Here is a 22,443-nt window from a genome sequence, read left to right on the forward strand (position 1 = left end):
TACTTGGAGAAAATACAACTAGATATTTCCCAATGTCACCTTCCTGCTTTCTTTCCTTGTTTTAAAACTATCTTGATGTCTGGTTGTGCCAAAAAGGATTTATCTTTTATACATTAGGAAATTCTGCTTACACCTTTGGCACTCATAAGCTTGCCTGGTGTGTGCATATTCAAGGTGCCTTTTCAATCCATTAATGAATAAGCAGACAGGTGTTGCAACATTCTCTGACCCTGATTCCCTAGCAGTAAATTATAGTCTTTGTACTATAAAGTGCTGTCACAAAATATATCACCATCTGCAATTTCATCCACTGGGGAACTCATGTTGCTTTTTCCTTTCAAAATTATTCTCAAATGAAATAAGGTTTGGAATTTTTTATTTTTATTTTTTTGAATCCATGCCTGGTGATGGATCAGCCATAGGCACTGAACAGTAGGCTCTGTTCATGGGTTAAACTCCATTTGGTGGCATGGGAGATTTTTGCAGGAGAAGGGGGAATGATGGGAAAAGATGTTCGTTGGGGAGAACAGTTAGTTTTGCTGGAGACTGAGTTTTGCGGGGAGCTGCTCTCAGGCTGGCTGCTGTTTTGATTAGATTTTTTTTAAGCTATGTCAAAGGCATCTGGAGTAATAATAGATATATTTTATTAGAAATATAAATAAATAACCTTTCCCCCTTCATATCCCTCCTAAAAATCCAGGAGGAAAGTAGAAATTCACTTTAGTTCATGTTTTTGGTTGACATCCTAAATACTTGTTTAAAAAGAAGGGGAATTTAAGGATAAACAGAATTTAAAGAGAAAAAAAATGTTACATGTTAAGAAATCCCTCTTGCCATGAAACTGTGATGTGAAATGAATATTATGAACTAGAGCACAAGAAGCCCTGAGTTGACCGTGCCTGTTTTTCTCTGATGTATTTCAGGTTGTGCTCCCTTTAATTGATCAGTATTTCAAAAATCATCGGCTGTATTTCCTATCTGCAGCAAGCAGGCCTCTGAGCAGCGGGGGACATGCCTCTAACAAGGAGAAAGAAATGGTGACAAGGTACAAATAAATAAAGAACAATAGTTGATGTGTAGGCAGGTTTTAGCTTAGTTAAGGGAGGTAAAGTAGCCTTATGGAAACACAAGTGATCTAATGTTTTTCATTTTCTTTCTTGTAGTAAGATGATTCATTGATGTTAGAAGGGAGAATTCACACACACAAAAGTCTGTGTGTGTTTCAGACTCTGAATCCAATACTACTTTTAAAAAGCAGTGGTTGTTATTCAGGTGGACAGGAATCTAAATTTACTCATGTACAGTACAGACAAGTACTAAGACTGTGCAAAAATTGCTGTTCATGCAAAATTTCACAAATACGTTCAAGAACAAAATTTAACCATGGCAGATTGTGAGAACATATTCTCACCCTGCTCTGAGAAGAGTCAAGATGTTCTGTGTATAATTTGACTCACATCTTTTCTGGGACTTTCTTAATAATAGTAACACAACATAAGTCTCAGCCCAACCCTTCTCCCGAAGCTTGTCTCTTCTTAGGCTTTACCTCCAGATACCTGTTTGTCTTATGTAAACTCCTGCTAAATTGTCACTTCCACCTCCTCTAAACCAGAGGTCCCCAAACTGTGGGGCGCACACCCCTTAGGGGGCATGGAGGAATATCAGGGGGATGTGGCAGGCCCATGCCAGCCCCTACAGGGGGCAGGGAGGTAGCGCCACTAGCCCCTCCCAGCTCTGCTCTGGTCCCGCCCCCACCTGTGTCCCTGGCTCCCAGCCCTGTGCCTGACCCCATCTCCAGACTCAGTGTGGCTCTGCTCCCATCACCTCACTAGCTCTCAACCTCAGCCACTAGCTGCGGCTCAGTTCCTGGCCCAGGGCTGGGGCCGAGGCCAAGGCTGGGGTGAGCTGGGAGTGGAGCTGCACCTGGCTGCAGTCCCCTTACCTCTGTCCACTGCCCCCCACCCCAGGATGTGGACGGGGTGAGGGTGGGTGTGACCCTCAAAAGTTTGGGGACTGCTGCTCTAAACTAAGGGTGGAGTTAAAAAAGCCACACCAGTCACAGTGAGTCAGCAGGAATCAGTCAGCATATTTAGCCACCATCTTGGCTGATGCCGGAGAACGGACTGGGGCTTTCCAGAGCTGCAAGCATGAGCTGCTACAGTTTGAGCCAAAGTTCACTATGTAGGGCTTTCACAGACTGATGTTCTCTGCAGATCAGCACACACACCCCAGTAGGTGACCCAGATACGGAGGGCTGACGTGTTTACATGAGGGCTATTCTCTGGTAGCCTTATTGAACATGACTCATAATAGTTGGCATATTAGAGCAAACTAATGGCCCATTAATTCTGACATCTTGTTTCTAACATTGCTTTGTCTGGAGTCCTTCAAGGAATTTAAAAGACACCGTAACACATCTGACCAACCATCTATTACTAGCCTGCAAAATTAATTCTTGATGATGAATGTTCAAGGGCTATAGGAACTCCACCTTACAGTCCTCTGCCATGAACCATCCTACTAGCTGTCCAAAGATTTCAGGGGCCTTGAGAAAGGCAAGGTAAAACTCAAGAGGGAAGGTTTAATTTCAGTATTGAACTTAGGAAGGGGTATGAGATTCACCAAAGCTGTTTTTTATTTCTTAATTGTTTTCAGTTTCCTTTGGACCCTGGCTTCATGTAGGTTTTTCCCAGGATGGAAAGACAGTTTGTCTTTTGAAACACCCAACAAAACCTACGTTTTCTTTTTGGCAGTAAAGTAGACGAGTTTTGAATTGATAATGGCAATGTAGTGATTGTGTAGGCAAATCCAACAACCACTTAGTGCTCAGCAAACATGGCCTTGGACATTAAATCTTGATGTGTTAATTGAGTGAATGTGGGCCAAGACACTGAGGTTATCCCCAGCATTTTATATAAAGTACCATGGAATTATTAACTTCTACCTTATTAGTGACCAGAGTCTGATGGCATTGACTTTGATTTAATGTCTTCTCTGTTAAGACCAGCCTACTTAGCAAGACAGCCCCTCTTAGTACTGCAATTTTGTAGGATCGATTCTGGATATGAGCCCAAGTATCAGGCCCTTGGCTTTGTTGCCAGCTGGATCATACTAGGCATGCTAGACATGCTTCATGAGCTCAATTCCAGCCTCAACTATGTGAGCACAGCTTCTACTCAAGTCGATGAGTGTTGTGCTCATACACTGGCAGGAGGAATAGATTGACCTCTATTTAATGTGTTACTGTTTAAATCAAAATGAATTATATATGATAAGATACTTTTGAAAAACTTTTCATAGTGGACTAGATGGGTCAGGGGCTGGATAATGGGACATATAGTGTCTTTCACTTTGACATCAGTGGTTGGAATTAGGCCCAGGATGCTGGTGGCCAAAGTAAAATGAGATGATATTCTTAATACAGTTTCTAATGGACTACGGTCCTTGCCACAGAAAATGACACCACAGTAGACACCAACATACACCCGGAGTGATGTTCTCCTAAAAGATGCAAAGGATTGAACTGGGCCTTGAAGAGTGAACTACTCTCTCTGTGGAGATGGAGATGAAGGTTGAGTCAATGGTTGGGTGGCAGTGTGGGGAAGCTTGCACTGCTGTTCCCTTTTCTATGAATAAACATAAAACTTTATTACCCATTGCTCTCAACTGGGCACCATTCATCAGTGCTAAAATTAATTTAAACATGTTAAACAAAACCAGTGGTCATATCCATATTTTGTTTGATTTAACCACTTAAACTATTGTTTATTTAGTTCTAATCTTAAATCATTTAAGTTAAATGTTTTAATGGACAAGATTTCATTTTAATTATTTAATCTATTAAATATGATGAGATCCAAATTGGACTAATTAAACATTTACCATCAGACATTTCTATTAATCTGATTTCCTTACATTTCCCCTGCAAATTTTCAAAGATATTTTGAATAGCCCACTGACTGCATTTTAGTTTGTAACACTTCAATGATTATTTCCTTGTGGTTTTTCATATAGAATGCTTTTATATTACTTAGCTTTGCTTTCAGTTTTTTGTTTCTTTAATTAGAATATGTGCTTATTTAACCATGTTCGTTAAGGTTATGCACTTTAAATCTCTTTCTTTAGTACTCTCAGTCCCACATTCTGCTCAGAGAATTTCTGCGTGACATCATGTTGCTTTTTCCTGCTCATATATCAGCTGTTATTTTTCTTTCTTCTCCCTTTTTTTTTCTTTTTTCCCCTTCTTCTCTTTATTTTTCTTTTGTCTTCAGCCTGTTCTGCAAACTTGGAGTTCTTGTCAGGCATAGGATTTCACTGTTTGGTAAGGAGACCGTTGACAAATACTAGCATGGCCATCACTTGGTTTACTTTGCCATTTTTACTCTGTGTTATGTACTGCCTTGTTGCATGTTGCATGGCTGAATGCATGGTCTTCATGGGCTACTAATGATCCTTTGGGTTGTTAGATCACAGCAGTTTTTAGATGGACAAAAGAGCTTTTATAGTAATAAAAAAAAGTGTGTGTAAATCTGATTAAGAGGAGATCGATTCTCAGGCTCATTGTCCTACCAAGGAACAGAATTCAAACAAGATCATTATAAAAGTATTTGCTGCTGTATACCTATTCAGTACTGGCCTGCTAAAGTCGAAACAGATTAGCATTTGCACATTTTTTTATCTCTGAAAGTCACTAAAGCAAAGTCTGTTGTGGGCTGAAATGCTTAGCTGATATTCCATGGAATTCTTCCATTCTCCCAAATGTGCTTAACTCTAGATCTGCATGTCTATCATGTTTCAGACATCACTTGACTATAAAAGTGGTCGGGTGAGTCCTTAATTTCTGCCTGGTGAAAATCACTTCATTGTCTATTCTACACCCATGGTACAATCATTCACTCTCTGCAGTCTTTTCTAACGTCATCCTGATAGAAGGCTAGCTGAAAATCTGTCCCTATGTACGTATCTTCTATAATGGGAGCAGTGAGGACTTCAGCATCCATCATTATCCATTTGGATAATTATCTGGATGATTCCAATTTGATTAAAAAATACAGTTCTTAACCCAGTTCCCATATATTCCTTTCTATTTGAAGGGAAAATATCTGTTTGCTGCCGCACTGTGATATTCCAAAAGTTTATAAACCCTTCTTGTAATCAGTAAAATGAAAAAAAAAAATGGAAATTAGCTTGGCATCATGTTTTGAACTTTCAGACTTCTGGGATAAGCAAAGTGGACACAGTTCACCTGTTAATCATTTACTTACATCTAGCAAGAGATGTTACTTACATCTAGCAAGAGATGTTAAGAGTAACAAGAAGGGTTTCTTCAGGTATGTTGGCAACAAGAAGAAAATCAAGGAAAGTGTGGGCCCTTTACTGAATGAGGGAGGCAACCTAGTGACAGAAGATGTGGAAAAAGCTAATGTACTCAACGCTTTTTTTGCCTCTGTCTTCACGAACAAGGTCAGCTCCCAGACTATTGCACTGGGCAGCACAGCATGGGGAGGAGGTGACCAGCCCTCTGTGGAGAAAGAAGTGGTTCGGGACTATTTAGAAAAGCTGGATGTGCGCAAGTCCATGGGGCCGGATGCGTTGCATCCGAGAGTGCTAAAGGAGTTGGCGGATGTGATTGCAGAGCCATTGTCCATTATCTTTGAAAACTCATGGCGATCGGGGGAAGTCCCGGACGACTGGAAAAAGGCTAATGTAGTGCCCATCTTTAAAAAAGGGAAGGATCCTGGGAACTACAGGCCAGTCAGCCTCACCTCAGTCCCTGGAAAAATCATGGAGCAGGTCCTCAAGGAATCAATTCTGAAGCACTTAGATGAGAGGAAAGTGATCAGGAACAGTCAGCATGGATTCACCAAGGGCAAGTCATGCCTGACTAATCTAATTGCCTTCTATGACGAGATAACTGGTTCAGTGGATGAAGGGAAAACAGTGGATGTGGTGTTCCTCGACTTTAGCAAAGCTTTTGACACAGTCTCCCACAGTATTCTTGTCAGCAAGTTAAAGAAGTATGGGCTGGATGAATGCACTATAAGTTGGGTAGAAAATTGGCTAGATTGTCAGGCTCAACGGGTAGTGATCAATGGCTCCAAGTCTAGTTGGCAGCCAGTATCAAGCGGAGTGCCCCAAGGGTTGGTCCTGGGGCTGGTTTTATTCAGTATTTTCATTAATGATCTGGAGGATGGTGTGGATTGCACCCTCAGCAAGTTTGCAGATGACACTAAACTGGGAGGAGTGGTAGATACACTGGAGAGTAGGGATAAGATACAGAGGGACCTAGACAAATTGGAGGATTGGGCCAAAAGAAATCTGATGAGGTTCAACAAGGACAAGTGCAGAGTTCTGCACTTAGGACGGAAGAATACAATGCACCGCTACAGACTAGGGACCGAATGGCTCGGCAGCAGTTCTGCAGAAAAGGACCTAGGGGTTACAGTGGACGAGAAGCTGGATATGAGTCAACAGCGTGCCCTTGTAGCCAAGAAGGCCAATGGCATTTTGGGATGTATAAGTAGGGGTATTGCCAGCAGATCGAGGGATGTGATTTTCCCCCTCTATTCGACATTGGTGAGGCCTCATCTGGAGTACTGTGTCCAGTTTTGGGCCCCACACTACAAGAAGGATGTGGAAAAATTGGAGAGAGTCCAGCGGAGGGCAACAAAAATGATTAGGGGACTGGAACACATGACTTACGAGGAGAGGCTGAGGGAACTGGGATTGTTTAGTCTACAGAAGAGAAGAATGAGGGGGATTTGATAGCTGCTTTCAACTACCTGAAAGGGGGTTCCAAAGAGGATGGATCTAGACTATTCTCAGTGGTAGCGGATGACAGGACAAGGAGTAATGGTCTCAAGTTGCAGTGGGGGAGGTTTAGGTTGGATATTAGGAAAAACTTTTCCACTAGGAGGGTGGTGAAACACTGGAATGCGTTACCTAGGGAGGTGGTGGAATATCCTTACTTAGAAGTTTTTAAGGTCAGGCTTGACAAAGCCCTGGCTGGGATGATTTAATTGGGGGTCGGTCCTGCTTTGAGCAGGGGGTTGGACTAGATGACCTCCTGAGGTCCCTTCCAACCCTGATATTCTATGATTCTATGCCCAAAATGTGAGAGATCGTTTCATCTTTTTGTGGCGTAATGTCAGTAAAGTGTAAAGTGTGTCACACCACTGCTCTTCATGTATGGTAGGCTGCTTTTCCACAGAATGTTACAACCTCTGTTGGTTTATTTTGGTGCTTACCAAGACAGTCACAGTTAGCATGATTTGACAGATTGTCCAGCTTAGTATTCTATTATTTTACATTTTGGGGAAATATTTTCAGGAGTAGTCTTTCATGGATTAATCTCTTGGATTATTTTTGTAGGATTGATAATGGGCAAACTGTAAAAACTGAGATTGTGAACTTCATATAAGGTCTGTGATGCTAGACGGAAGACAGTTTGCATTGTACATCCCAGCCCAACCAGCCTTCATTTGTGGATTGTGTGGAGAGGGCTTTGCTGGATCTATGTGATGGAGGGTATAGGTGCCGCAGAAGCAGCTGAGCCTAACTACTGTGGGTGCATCTTCATTAGGAAAAACAGTTGGTTCTTAATCTGCGTTAGCTAACATATGGTAAATACCACAAAGTAAAATCCTCATGACTATATAGGGCAGTTTGTAGTTTTCATGTGTATTAGCTGGTTGAAATAAAGACTGGAGGAGCCTAGAGTTTCACCTGAACTGCTAACACACGAGAAAACGACAAACTGCCTTCTCTTCACTAGAATTTATGTTAGCTAACTTCATTTACGAACTCACGTTTTTTTCTAGTGAAGACAAGACCTGTCTGGAAGAGGAAGAGCTCCACATGCAGATCTAGAATATAGTCAGGTCCTAGGAATTTACTTTGCTTCTTATGTGTTTTGGAATGTGTGTTTGAATGAACAAAACAAGCTTAATTGTAGTCTCAGTATGGGACTTGCTACTAGCTGGACATTAACTACATGTACTGTAGTGGTGTCCCTGAACCTCCAACTGCTAGAAGCTGGGACTGGACAGCAGGGAATGGAGCACTAGATAAATTACCCTGTTCTGTTCACTCCCTTCAAAGCATCTGGCACCAAGCACTGTCTGAAAACAAGATACTGGGCTAGATGGACCATTGGTCTGACCCAGTATGTCCATTCTTATGAGTGGTATGGGATCTGTACACTACTCCCAAAGATAGATTAGCATATTGTGTATAGTAAAAGGAAAGACATTTGTAAAAGCTGTGTTGCCTTAATTTTGAGGAGAGTGTCACACAAAATCAGAAGCTAAGCATGATGGTTTGCCATACAGAAGAACCTGAAGTGTGTTAACCACACTGGATTACTGTGACTGGGTGCCTGGATGGACCACACTGAGAATGCCAGACTCAGGGCAGACTGCAAGAAATAGGACAGACAATCCCCCAAACTGGTATTTTATGCTATAATTAGACCTACCAAAGAGCTTCTGCAGTAGCACACTGGTTAACAAGAAGCCAAACACAGTCCCCTTTAGGCATTCCAGCCCTTGGCTCCCATCTAGACAGTCTAGTGTAATATAGTGATAGGTTCCTGAAAACCCTATTAATCATACTTAAAGTTCTACCAATCCCAAAGGATCAGGCACTTACCCTCAGGCCAAAATGTACTTCAGATCTTACCCAAATAGCCCAATGGCGGCCAATCCTTTGTAAACTAACTAAAGACTTATTAATAAAAGAAAAGAAGGGAGTTATTAAATGGTTAAGGAATCATATACATACAAGTGATTTTCAGTGTTCATATAACATCACTGCTGTGATCCTGATCCATCTGCTGGCTTGCAAAAGTCTCTTTGGAATTATCCTAAAAGGTTAGAATCCAAATGCAGCTTAGATATAGAGTCTGCTAGAGTCTTTCCATGCCTTTTCCAGAGTATTCCATGTAACTACTTGGAAGATCTCAGTCCCACAGATTAAACTTTCCATGTTCAAAGTTTAGCCGACTAGAGATGAAAGGATCAGGCATGAGGTTTCTCTTTATAGCTGAAGCAGGTTTTTCAAGTGCTTTGAGCACAACATGTGACTGAGGTTTCTTCTTTGTTGAGAGCACACTGTCCCATCACTTTGAAGTTAACATTCTATTTACGGTGCATACACAGGTAATCTAGTTATACTGATTAATGTAAGGTGAATGCCGATCATAGATTATATCCTGGATAAATAAGATGAAGACAATATATGTAATATTGTTAATTTCATGCAGTGTCTCACATCTTTGATCTTAAGGTCTACTGAACACAGTTGCACACACAATGTAAAAGCAATTGAGACATGAAAGGAATAAGCATCTACAAGCTAATTGGGTTACATTGTTAAACTTCTTTCAGAATACAGGTAAACACAGACTTAGCATCTACCCTTGATTTCTATTACTGCAAATGAATGGGTTAATGATTGCTGGTCTAATACATCTCTTTGAAATTCACATACAAGTGAATTGTCCTGATTAGGGTGACCAGAAGTCCTGATTTTTATAGGGACAGTCCCAATTTTGGGGGCTTTTTCTTATATAGGCACCTATTATCCCCCACCTCCTGTCCCGATTTTTTACACTTGCTATCTGGTTACCCTAATCCTGATACAATTGTAGTGCCTCATTAAGTTGTTATGGGTCATACACAGGTTGGCTGGTCTGCCAGTGTCACAATTACTAGTATTTTTGTTAAGGTTATTCTTCAGCATGGACTTCTTATATGCTGATTATTGGATAACTGAGATTTAGCAAGGATAATTTACTGTTTGAGAGCTGTATTTGTGCACTCAGGAGAGTACATTTATGCACTTTCATTATTATTAATGGGTTGAATTTTCCACAAATTATTTGTAGTGGAATGAGCCTTTGAAATTATATTTTCCTCATTTAAAATTTTTTTTCTATGAATAGTTTAATTTACTTTTCAATATTGTTTAACTCTGGTATGAGATGCTTTCTCTTTATTTTCAGAGCTATCAGTGTATCAGCCCAATTCTTTATTCTCACTATTGATGACAAAGTGACATACAGTCTGAAACAAATGTTAGCCATGCTGCTAACTGACCAGATTTATCCCATTCACTTTCATAAACAGAGAGGATATTACTCAGGAGGAAAACTCTGTGGTGTTATAAAGGGGGAGGGGATGCTGTTTCTGCCTGATTGTTTGCTCCTTCCTGGGAACCAGCACAAATCCCTCCATTAAGGCATCCTGGAGATGAGTATCCATGGGATTTTGAGTGCAGGGTGTTAACACTGAATTTAATCACTAACATCAGTTCCTGAAGTATCTAGGATTTTTTCCTCAAGGTCTCCCATCCAAGTGCTGATTAAACCCAATCATTTTACTTATGAGATCTGTTGTGATTGTAGCCCAGGGTTGAACAATCATTCAGATACCTAGTGATCACACTAACTTCTAGGATGCTTTTAGCCTGAACTCTTTAAGTGAAAATGTTTTTGCACTTGCAATTTTTATTGTTCCTTTAGCAGTTACTTAAGTATGCAGTTCCTTTAAGGTCTAGTGGTTTCTTAGCTTTGATTTACTGTACCCTGTTGTTTTAAAGTGTTTTGTAATGGAAAGGCTATGTTATGGATTAGAAGAATGTGTTCTGCATTAGGCTCTAGTACTGTGCTCTGGCTACAGGTCTGTTTGGGCAGACCTGCCACAGTTGTGTTACTGCTGTAGAACTTTGTGTTGCAAAAGTAGAATTCACTTAATTAGAAACTCCTAATTTCAGGTATTTGTAACTCATTTAAAAAATCATGGTGATCTGAAATTTGATATGTGGTCTCAGCCTAGAAGCAAAATAGTCTCCCCACATTTTGAAATAAAAAAAGATTAGTCTGGTCTTTATTAATTTAGTGGCATATATACATAAATTAAAAGCGAGGGCACCCCAATTGCTTTTTGTGCTTGTATGTGTTGAAAACAGAGTGGAAACAACTAAATGCTCTAAGTCTAAAGAAATGCAAAGCCCAGAATTCTCACTGTCCCTGCTCCTATGTTTGAGAAGCAAATAGTGCTGTGAAGATGTTGGGCCAAATTCACCAATGTAAGTAAGAGCCTAATTTTTCCTGACATACCTAGGGCAGACAATCCAGGAGGAAAGGAGCATACATGCTAATCCACAAAGTTCTCTCATGTATAATGGGTCTCCCAATTACTGGCAGTAGTTTTACTATAACTTTGAGTGTAATAAGTACTGAGTTATTTTGAATACTTTTCTCCAAATTAGGTCCAAACAAAACATATATGTGAAGTTCAAAAATGTTTAGTTTGCTTTTTACAGTGTTAGCAATTCAATTTTCCTTAGCTACATCCAGAATCAGAACCTGGGCTTTGAAAATACCTCATGAAAGTTTCTTCTCACAATGTTTCCAGGCAAAACAAAATAAGGAAGTACTGGAAATCTCATAATGGACCTCATTCTTGTAAAATTTCCAGGCGCATTTCCAGACCAAATGGGTTCAGATAAGCATCTGAACTTCGGATGCTTTTCCAAATATCTCAAATATTTGAAGTTAAAAAGTCGGTAGACATTGGTGATGCTATGGTCTATTTGGGAAAGCATAGTTGTGGAGGAAGGCCGTACCCTTCAGTTGCTGCTGTGCTAATTTACATGAGGAAGGTTATAGGAATGGAACTGAAGCACATACACCACAATCCTCCAAAAATATGTTCTGCTTACCATTAGGAATAGTAAAAGATGTCAATACGGATCTTGTGATTTTTAGTTCTCTCCACAATTGCTAAGCTTTCTTTAAAAAAAAAAAAAGTCACCCCTTTCTGTTGCAAAAATATAGCTATCATAGACTATGTCTACACTAGATGTCTTTCTCAAAAATATATGGCCCCACAAGTAATAGGAACAGTGGAAGTGCTAGTGTAGACAGATCATCAGTGTTGTAACCACTGTTGTCTTCTAAACATGTTTAATACGTGTTGGGCAGAGGTTTCCAAATGAACTGTGATTATATAACAATAACTAAATGAAGAGTAGTGAATTAAGGTTGGTTTTTCTACCTAAGTCCCAGTTCCCGCAAAGACTTGTGCACGTGAATGGTCCCGCTGAAGCTAAATTAATCCTGTTAATACACTTTTTTCAGGCAGGGCCTTAATTTAGAATTTTTGGAATTTTTAAACTTTCTTTAATTTCTTAATCTTTTAATTTTACTTCAGTGTAAGTCTGATATGTCCCAGTGAAGTTTTTTCCTATTTTTACTATCAGAAAGAAAGCACGCGCACACAACTCGTGGGGGGGTAGTCTTAAAAATTGGCTAGTTTTCAGCATGTTTAGACTATAGTAGACTCCACCCTACTGACCCTCACTATAGAGACTAGCTGACCCTGGCAAAGCACAGGACTCTTGCTGTGAATGTAAATAAGAGAATGTATCAACCAGTTCCTGCTGCGAGATTATGAGTAAGGCTACAATTTTTTTCACGGTTATTTTTAGTAAACATCATGACCAGGTCACGGGCAATAAACAAAAATTCATGGAGCCCATGACTTGTCCATTACTTTACTACAAATAAGTGGGGGCAGGGCTAGATAGGGGGAAGGAGTGGAGTCCCATGTAGGGGGACTGACAGGCCAAGCCCCCCACCATATGGCCGCAGCAGAGGGCACAGCCATGGGGGGCGCACAGCCCCTGCTCCAGAGCTGGCCCAGCTGTGGGACAGAGGTGAGTGACTCCCACTGCAGCCCCCACCAAGCCCCAGCATGGGGGCACGTGACACTGGGAAGCCGCAAGGGGCACGTGCACCCCAAGCTGCAACCCCTGGCGAAAGCTGTGGGGCTAGGGTGCACTGCTATGGCTGCAGCCCCGCCAGCCTGGGATGCCGTGGGACCAGGGCATGTGTCCCTTACCAAGTCCGGGATGCTCTGGGGCTGGGGTGGGTGCATGGACCCAGCTGCAGCTACCGATGGAAGCTGGAGGGCTGGGGCGCATGGCCTGGCTGCAGCTGCTGGCAGAAGCCCTGGGGCTGGGGTGCACGGCCCCAGCTGCAGCTCTGCCAAGCCTGGGACACCATGGGGCCGGGGCCTGCAGCCCGCGCCAAGTCCAGGACGCCGTGGGGATGGGGTGCACAGCCTGGCTGCAGCCGCTGGCGGAAGCCCTGGGGCAGGCCCAGCTGCAGTCCGCCCAAGCCTGGGACATTGTGGGGCTGGGGCGCACAGCCCTGGGACGCCATGGGGCTGGGGCGCATGGCCCATACCAAGCCTGTGCCAAGCCCGGGACGCCACGGGGCTGTGGTGCACGGCCTGGCTGCCGCCCCCCCAAGCCCGGGACACCACAGGCCTGTGGCCCATGGCCCCCGCCAAGCCCAGGACATATTGGGGCTGGGGAGCATGGCCTGGCTGCAGCCGCTGGCGGAAGCTGTGGGGCTGGGGCGCATGGGTCTGGCTCCCACCAAGCCCCAGACGTGTGGAAGTTGTGGGTCTCGGGCTCTGGCTACAGTCCCTGGCCCCTGCTGCAGCCCCCCGGAGGAAGCAGCAGGACTGGGGCTTGCAGGGTCCTGGTTCCAACCAGCCCCAGTTGCAGGGCAGGGGCGCACAGTCCCCACTCTTTCTCCTGAAGCCCTAGAAGTCACAGAGGTCCAGTAAAGTTATGGATCTTTGTGATCTCTGTGAGTAAATCGTAGCCTTAATTATGAGTAATGTAAAGAAGCCCTCCCAAATGCCACCATTGCATCTAGTTCTCTATGGTCTGCCTTTTGAAAATCTCTATTTCACTGAAAAACATCATTTTTCATTGTAGGTACAAATCAATGTTTAAAAACATACTACTACTCAATTGTTGGTTCCTGAAGATCAAGTAATTTTAGAAGTGTAGAAAGGAAAGAGAGAGAGAAATCCATCTTTGTAAACAGGTGGGGGAATTAACTCTAAAACAGTGAAATAATATATATGGATCATGTATGTATGGCCAAAATCTGCCCTGTGTGTTAACTAATGAGACTCCTTATTTTAGTGGATGATATCCATTTATGCCAATGTCTGAATTTGTGTTTGATACTTCATCATAAGAAAGTTTATTATAGAGCATTAGGTGGAGAACTGCAAGAGTTGTGAGAAGTATTTGTGTTGCTTTTCAGGAAGATATATCTGATTTCAAAGATCCCGTAGTAGATCACTTCAGCTTAGCTGTTATGTTCAGGGTCTAACATCTTTGTCATCTTATATGAATGCTTGTTTCTTGTATCAGTGAGGCAGCACCAAACTGAGAGCATTAGATAACCTTTGTTACCTGAGAGAAAGAAAATGAATGCTCAGATAAACTGGAATCAATTAAAGTGAAATTTTCAACAACTTAAATGAAATACAAATAGTACACTGCAGCTCTAATTAACATCACATCTAAGTGCTTCATGAGTGCCTCAGATGTTTGAGGGAGAGATGCTTTGAGTGCCTCAGCTATTTGATCAGAAATGCTTTATTGTCTGTGTAAATAAAGTTAATGCAACAAACTGCATGTTTTTAACTTAACTGTTAAAATCACGCAGAAGCTGAATTGTGCCCCTGCTGTGTCATTTACTGCTTCTTTGAAAATGACAAAAGTTAACAAAAATAGGAATGCTTTAATGCAAACTCATTTTAATTGGTGGATCATTTTGCTTCCTGTTTAGGAAATGATGCAACATCAATAGTCAACTGTCTTCATATACTTGGCCAGACTTTGGATGCAAGGTAATGCTGAATACATTTTCTAAAGTATACAAAAATCACTTAAAACTGAATAGCACATGTACAGTAGGATTGGGGGGCTGATTATCTGTACATGGCCACAGAATTTCTAAAATGAAAAAGGGTTGTCCTGCTGAAATAGTTCCTATACTGAATGTTGTTTCTTTATTGTTCTTGATAACCCAAGGGTTTGATAATACAACATAGAGCTTTTCATCTCTAGCTCACTGTTCCAACTCCAGGCCAGTTCAGTAGTGACCAAAAACTGCTGGCTATTTATGGGTTTTGTCTCGAGTGAATAAGTGTCTCAAAAACTGTCATAACTTTTGGAAATAAATTACTGTTTTGCTTACAACCTCATGATCAGAGAAGTCAAGAATTGAATTGGCATAGAGTGAGGCATGCTTTCACTCTTTGAGTATGTTTTTACTGCTGAGCTAACTCGGGTGATTATTTGAGATTTGCCCTTAACCTGTCCAAAAACAAAAATTCTGACCTGAGTTTAGTGGTGTTTTCAGCCCAGGCTAGCTGACTCAGCTGGGTCTATAGGCTAAAGTGTGGCTGTTGCATTTGTTCAAGCCAGTAAAGTGCCCACTCAACCACTCAAGTGCTGATAGTCCTCGGATGCCCTCCTCACAGTTCCCCCTGACATATCCAGAAGCACAGATAAGTTCTCCCACAATTCACTAGGTAGAAGAATCACAGAGCAGCTCACACCAGCGCTAAGAACCATGGCATGTGCCCCCCCAGAAGGCCTGGTGACACATGGGTGAGTGCAGTAGCAGTGAGGATATAGTGAGTTGAGTATGGCTTTGCAGTATGGCTGCCCACACCTAGGCTAGGTTAACTCAGGTGCCAGTCACCCAAGTTAACTCTTCAGTGAAGGCATACCCATAGAAAGGTCCCTCCAGGTCAGGATTGAGGCACTTTTATATAGCTGTATATGGAAGCTTGCATTGCTGCCACCCATGCAGTACATATTCTGTGAATAAAAGAGGTTACTTTAGTCTCCTGGGCTGTCAATCTAGCGTTTTTCACCTGGGCTGAGTTCTCTCACACAATCACAATGAAAACTCTGTGAAATTGTACTTTGCTATGAATAGAGGACCCCTACAGTCAACTCAGCTAGCCTTGTGTTTCTGTTTGAGGACAGTGACACTGAATTACAATATTGCATACAAGTGATTGTAGTTATATGACCAACATGTTCATGTTGCTCTTTTTCTACTACAGATTTTAACTGTGGCTTTCAGAAAACCCATTCTGATTTTTAAAATTGCTGAAGCAAAATCTGGCTATGGGTAGCATTTTGGCTTGCAGCTTCAAACAACCATAAGCTTTCTATTTTGATGATTTAGCAGGCTTCCTCATTCCTTGTTCTTATGAAGCATTTAAGCCCTTTCCTTAAGAAGCCGAGTCAATGTAAAATGAATTGAAATCCCTTCTGGTCTGCAGAGTGACACTCTGACACTGCTTTTCAATTGGAACATGCTTGCTTGAATTGCTTTCTTGTGGGAAAGAAGATTTTACCCAATAGGAAGGTTTTCCCAAGATCTTGTGTGTCTTTTTTTTATATCAGTCAGGAATAGACTTTGTTTTGTGCTTTCTCTAACAGAATATGATCTTTAATTCTTTTATATGTAATGCACAGGACTGTGATGAAAACTGGTCTGGAGTCTGTTAAAATGGCATTGAGAGCATTTTTGGATAATGCCGCAGAAGATCTGGAGAAGACAATGGAAAATCTTAAGCAAGGCCAGTTTACACACACAAGAAATCAGCCAAAAGGAGTGACACAAATCATTAACTACACCACAGTGGCTCTCCTTCCAGTGCTCTCTTCATTATTTGAACACATTGGACAGCATCAATTTGGAGAAGACATAATATGTATGTATTATTTAGAAATGCCAGGCAGCTAATGATCTTTCTTGTTTTGTACTGAGGGTTATTACAGATTGGCTTCTAATATATGGGGACAAATCCTGACAAAACTCTGCCAAAATGTTCACTGATTTAAATGAGAATTTGTCTTAAGCTTAGAATAAGGTATTCAGGTTTTATCTAATTGTGTACAAATTTGGGAAGGCGTGTGGATTTGTGGTTAGAAGATAGGATTAGAAATCTGGATTATATTTCTGGCTCTGCCATAGACTTGCTATGTGATCTGGCATAAATCACGGAGTCTCACTCTGCAGCAATTTATCCATCTGTAAAATGGGAATAATAATATTTATCACACAGGCGTCTTGCAAACTTAATTTTTGTATAGAACTTTGAAGTTCTCTGATGATATCTGTTGTAATGCAACCTCATTCATTCAAACTTTTCAAGCAAGGTTATGTCACCTGACTTTAGCTGCAAATATGACCTTGTTTCAGTTGATGGGGTGTCAAATGGGTGCATGAGGCAGAACAGGAGGAACTGCTGAAGACATCTGCAAGGGTCTGATGTGGGGAGGTACTTCTGCAGCTCCATTTCTGTGGAGTGTAGGAGCACAGTTGATGTAGAACGTACATTTTGTAAATCACTTCATTTTGGAGAGACTAAAGCTGTTTTCTCACAGTGCCTCTTACAGTCCACAAAGCAGAGTTTCAATCTTGTACTGTTTAGAAGCCCCATGGGAATTCTAATAGCCAGCTCCCCTTCTATTGTGGGCAGCAATTCTTCTCTTTCAACAATTCTCCATTTCTGAGCTGGCCAGCTTCGAGGAAGGAGTCCACTCAGGGAGGATCTAGAAAAAGATCAGACTCAGTCATCTGCATTTTCTATGCCTGAGAAAATATAAAATAGCTCTGTGGAAAATGGTTTTCTGATATTTATAATTTGACTGGGTGATGCTATACTATAATTTTTATTTCTTTATAAATGATGTCTGAAGACATTTAATTTCAGTGTCTAATTAACATAATCCAAAACTTAAAAGCTGTGGGACTATACCTATAGAATATCAGGTATACTCCTACTCCTTTTTGTTTTCTGATCCCGATAGAATTTCATCTGTAGCCTCTGATACTTTATTACTTACAAGATTTTAATCACCTATTCTATCTGATTGTTATTCAGTTATTATAAACCCACTAATAGTATGAATTGTTGGTTAATTTAAACTGTGATTACCTATTTTATGTAATGCACACAAGCACCACTTCTCTTCACATTGTGTTTTAGGAATAACAGCCATTTCGCTGTGGAGGAGATAGCCCTCCTTGTCATCCCAGTTTGTGTATTTTTTCCCTCAGTTGGGCAGTTACTTCTTAATGCTGGGCAGTTTTATCTGTTGTTAATAAATTTTGAAAAAGTGTTTTATTCAGATATGACAGTTATTGGCTTTAGAAGAGACTCTCTGGAGTGGCTCGTAAGTGGGAGGAGTTAGCTAGAATGTCAGCCCAGCCAATCAAAAATATCTGCCTCTGCCTCATACTGTGTGAAGGACTGAAAAACCATCTCTACTGTTTTACTCTCCAATTTGATCAATTCAATTTTTTACAGCTGCACATAGAAAAACAGTGTTGGTCTTTACACTAGAATGCATAATGTGATGATTGTTATTCCTGAAAACAAGCAATGAATAGAAAAGTTGTTTTGGGGATCAGGTGTTTTGGTTCCCTTGCCTGACTAATGAATACATCATTTAGATGCTATTTACCTGTAGCTTTGTCTAAAAATGAGATACTATCATTAATCATTAACTATAATTTACAAAATTAAAAATCTGTTCCGCAAGAGTATTTTTCTACTGTTGTATATTTTACAAAGCATAATGCATTCTTAAATTGGTTAGTTCTCTGATTATATTTTCCTTTTACTCATTTAACACTTTAGATAGTTGCTGTGAGAATTCCCTGCTTTTAAAGCACTGCTAGCAATTGGAAAAGATTCAGTACACTGTAGTGCATAGATTATTTAATAGATCAAGTCTCAGCTTCTATAACTATGCATTATCCTAACAAAGATGGTTTGCCATTTTTCACAGCAAAATAGAGAGCGTTTATGGTACATTAAATATGATATTGTTCTCAGTATATGCTTTCTATTGAATTAAGTGGCATTTTTTCATAAAAAGCTATGTCAGCATCTGGCCATAGGACTACTTTTTGGATTTACACAGTGATTTCTATAGTTGGTGTTTTGGTAATGAGCTTGAACTCATTAGTATGCAGGTTGTCAAGTTAAGTATAATTAGATTGTCTCTATATTTTAAACCCACTATGTAGACTAAAATGGAATGCATTAAAACCTTTTTTTTTTTTTTTACTTCTTCCTTGTCCCTTTCCCATAGTGGAAGATGTTCAGGTCTCTTGTTACAGAATATTGGCCAGCTTGTACTCTCTAGGAACCAGCAAGAGTATCTATGTGGAGCGGTAAGATGAAAAATCATGTACATAATTGGAATCTTCATATACACACTTAATCGTATAAGTAGTCACCACATGTGTTCTTTGTTAGAATGTTTTCTCAGGTGGAAGCTTTAATAAAGCACAAAAAGGAGTGTAGAGAGAAGTTGTGGGTGAGAGCAGGGCAAAATCAAGTACCCCTTAGTAGAAAAGAGAGTTGTGATAATAATAAGAATACTGGATTTAGTATAATAAATTTTAAATATTCGCATATAACTATGTAAAAAGATAGTCTTCAATTAAAACCGAAGAGATTCTTATTCTAAAATGTATTTCATGCTTGCATTGGGACTGCAGGATCTGACTTTTTTTGTATAATACAAGCAGTATACAAGTATAATTACAAGGAGAACTTAGAGAATTTTATGAGTTCTAGAAGGGGAAATTGCAAATTTTCATTTCAATTATTGTTATAATTGTTCCTTGTAGACTGATTAACTGCACTGTACTTTATGGTTATCCCTCATTTATCTTTGTTCGTGACTGATGTTAAAAACTTACCTTTGTTCTACAGAAACGTGGTGTTTTTACATTTTGTAAATAAAATGTTATCTATTCATTTTGCAATTTCATTCTAATGGGTAAGACACCCAGTCAGAATTACTGAATTTTGTTCATTCATGATTCTATTAACAAATCAAATGAAAAAATCATAATGCATCAAAAATGTATTTCTTGCATTTGTACTTCAAGTAGAGGTGGATCTGAGCTATACAATTCAAGACTCTTGAATCAGGTCTGGATGGACTCATTCGCAAAAAATCACTGTTGAAAACAGTTAGTAATTCTACAGAATCAGTCAGATAGGCCATAAAGCAAGGCAGAGAGAGAACTTTATTCATAACCGTGTGTACTTTCATCAAAACACTAATTAAACTTTACAACACTCTGCAACATCCCAGCAGGTTTAATTATCTACAGAATGGGTCGGCAAACTTGTTGGGCTGAGGGCCACATCTGGGTGGGGAAATTGTATGCAGGGCCGGGGCAGGGGGTTGGGGTGCGGAAGGGAGTGCGGGGTGTGGGGGGAAGTGTGGTGTGCAGGAACGGGCTCAGGGTAAGGGTTTGGGGCAGAGGAGGGGTGCAGGACGGGTGCAGGATTTTACAGGGGGCTCAGGGCAGGGAGTTGGGAGGCGGGATGCAGGAGGGGTTTGGGCTCTGGCCTGGCGCCGCTTACCTAAAGCAGCTCCGGGGTGGCAGCGGCACGCACCACGGCCAGGACAGGCTCCCTTCCTGCCTGCTTTGGCCCCACGCCACGCCCTCTGCCTGCCCCCGGACCGCAGGGACATGGTGCCGGCCGCTTCTGAGAGCGGCACGGGGCCTGCGGCACGACAGGGGGCAATCCTGCGGGCCGGATCCAAAGCCCTGAGGGGCCGGATCTGGCCCTCGGCCTTAGTTTGCACACCCTGATCTGCAGTCTGCCGGGGGGGAAACTGACAAATAGGAGAGATCAAGTGACTTGCTCAAGGTCACAGCAAAGCAGTAGCAGACCCAGAATAGCACTGAGGAGTGTAATGACCACTTCCTTGCCAGGGTGTCTGTTTCTCTACCCCTTTCCATTAAATCTCATAGCTTGTATACGGGTAGGGTTGCCAACTTTCAAATCGCACAAAACCAAACACCTGTACCTCGCCCCTGCCCTTCTCTGAGACCCCACCCATGCCTCCTCCTTCTCCAAGGCCCTGTCCCCACTCACTCCATCCCCCTTCCCTCCGTTGCTCGCTCTCCCACACCCTTACTCACTTTCACTGGACTAGGGCAAGGTGTGGGAGGGGGTGCGGGCTCCAGTTGGGGGGTGTGATCTGGGATGGGACCAGGGATGAGGGGTTTGAGGTCCAGGACAGGGCTCAGTACTGGGGCAGAGGTTTGCAATGTGAGAGGCAGTGCAGGGTGTGGGCTCTGGGAGGGATTTAGGGTGCAGGAGGGGGTTATGATATAGGGCAGGGGGTTGGGGTGTGAGAAGGGGTCCTGACCTGGGCATAGGAGCAGCAAGGCAGCTGTGCATGGTGCATGCTGCCCACACCCACAGGTGCCGCCCCTGCAGCTCCTATTGGCCACGGTTCTTCACCAATGGGATCTGAGGAGCCAGCACTCGGGGCGGTGGCAGTGCGTGGAGCTTCCTTGATTGCCCCTGCGCCTAGGGGCTGCAGGGACATGTTGGCCGCTTCCGGTAGCCACGCGGAGCCAGGGCAGGCAGGGAGCCTGCCTTAGTCCCGCTGCGCTGCCGACTGGAATTTTAACGGCCAAATCAGCGGTGCTGACCAGAGCCTGCAGGGTCCCTTTTCGACTGGGTATTCCGTTCGAAAACCGGACTCCTGGCAACCAATTTGGGAGTCAGAATGTAAGGTTGCAACAAGTCAATTAAAGTCAAGTCAAATAAGTTGCATTGTTTCAGCTATCAAAATTCAGGGATTCTGTACTATGTAAACTTGTTTCTTTTACAAACCACTGCATCCTGGTAAAAGGGCTCTGATTTGCATGATGACCGACGTTATTTCTCAGTAGCTCTTAGTCTGGAAATCTCTGTACTCTATCAAAGAGCCATTATTATCCAATAAGAGTGGAAGGATGTGTAACTCCAGAGAGACATACATAGTCACTGTACTCCAAATGGCTACTGCCTTCAGAACTGCTATCTATCTATAACACTGTGCTCATAACAAACATGGCCACCTCAGCCACTCACCCCCACTTGTCACCCCATCTAATCACGAATAGAATTAAGTTTAAAAATAATTACTCTCCAATGCGAAATAAAAATATATGCAATTATATGTGAATGCTTTCTAAGTGGCTTATATTTTACGTATTGGTCTTATATGAAATTATATATTGACTCATACAAGAGCTATTGTGAAAGTGAAGTGGCCTCTTTCATCTATTATAGTCCACAAGCATCAATGCATATAGAAAACGAATAGCATGCTATCTTACAGATATATGTGAAACATGTTCTTTTCATGAGGACATAATGTGGGTCAGGGAGGAAATCAGGAGGGGTAAATAGCTATGAGAGTGGAGTTAGATATGATGGAGTCAGCAGCTGAAGTTCCTGTGTTTATTGTGGGTATTATGGATTGGGAATTCAATGGCAGTCTGTTACAGCAGAAATTCCAGGTTTCTCCTTTCTCCTGAGTCAGAAAGGAAGGCAGGATTTTGACAAAACTGCAGAATTTCTGTGACTTCTAGGAATCTCCGCAAGTTCTCCAGTTTGATTCTTACTTCCTTGTGCATGTTTTAGTCCAAAAGAAATTAGAAATGGCTTGTTCATCTCTTGATACTAAGCCATCTTTATTTAAAGCTGCCCACAAGCTTTTCAGAATGGT

General features: G+C 41.7%; 1 protein-coding gene across 1 annotated transcript in view; it reads left to right on the plus strand.

Moving 5' to 3' along the window:
• Positions 1-22,443, plus strand: part of RYR2 (ryanodine receptor 2) — a 743,716-nt gene that overhangs the window by 551,027 nt on the left and 170,246 nt on the right. The window contains exons 66-70 of the mRNA XM_077812173.1: positions 924-1,045; positions 4,272-4,321; positions 14,663-14,723; positions 16,372-16,610; positions 19,003-19,084. Of these exons, the coding sequence (XP_077668299.1) occupies positions 924-1,045; positions 4,272-4,321; positions 14,663-14,723; positions 16,372-16,610; positions 19,003-19,084 (554 nt within the window). The remainder of the gene's footprint in view (positions 1-923; positions 1,046-4,271; positions 4,322-14,662; positions 14,724-16,371; positions 16,611-19,002; positions 19,085-22,443) is intronic.

The sequence above is a fragment of the Eretmochelys imbricata genome, chromosome 3 (assembly GCF_965152235.1).
Source record: "Eretmochelys imbricata isolate rEreImb1 chromosome 3, rEreImb1.hap1, whole genome shotgun sequence".
Lineage (NCBI taxonomy): Eukaryota > Metazoa > Chordata > Testudines > Cheloniidae > Eretmochelys > Eretmochelys imbricata.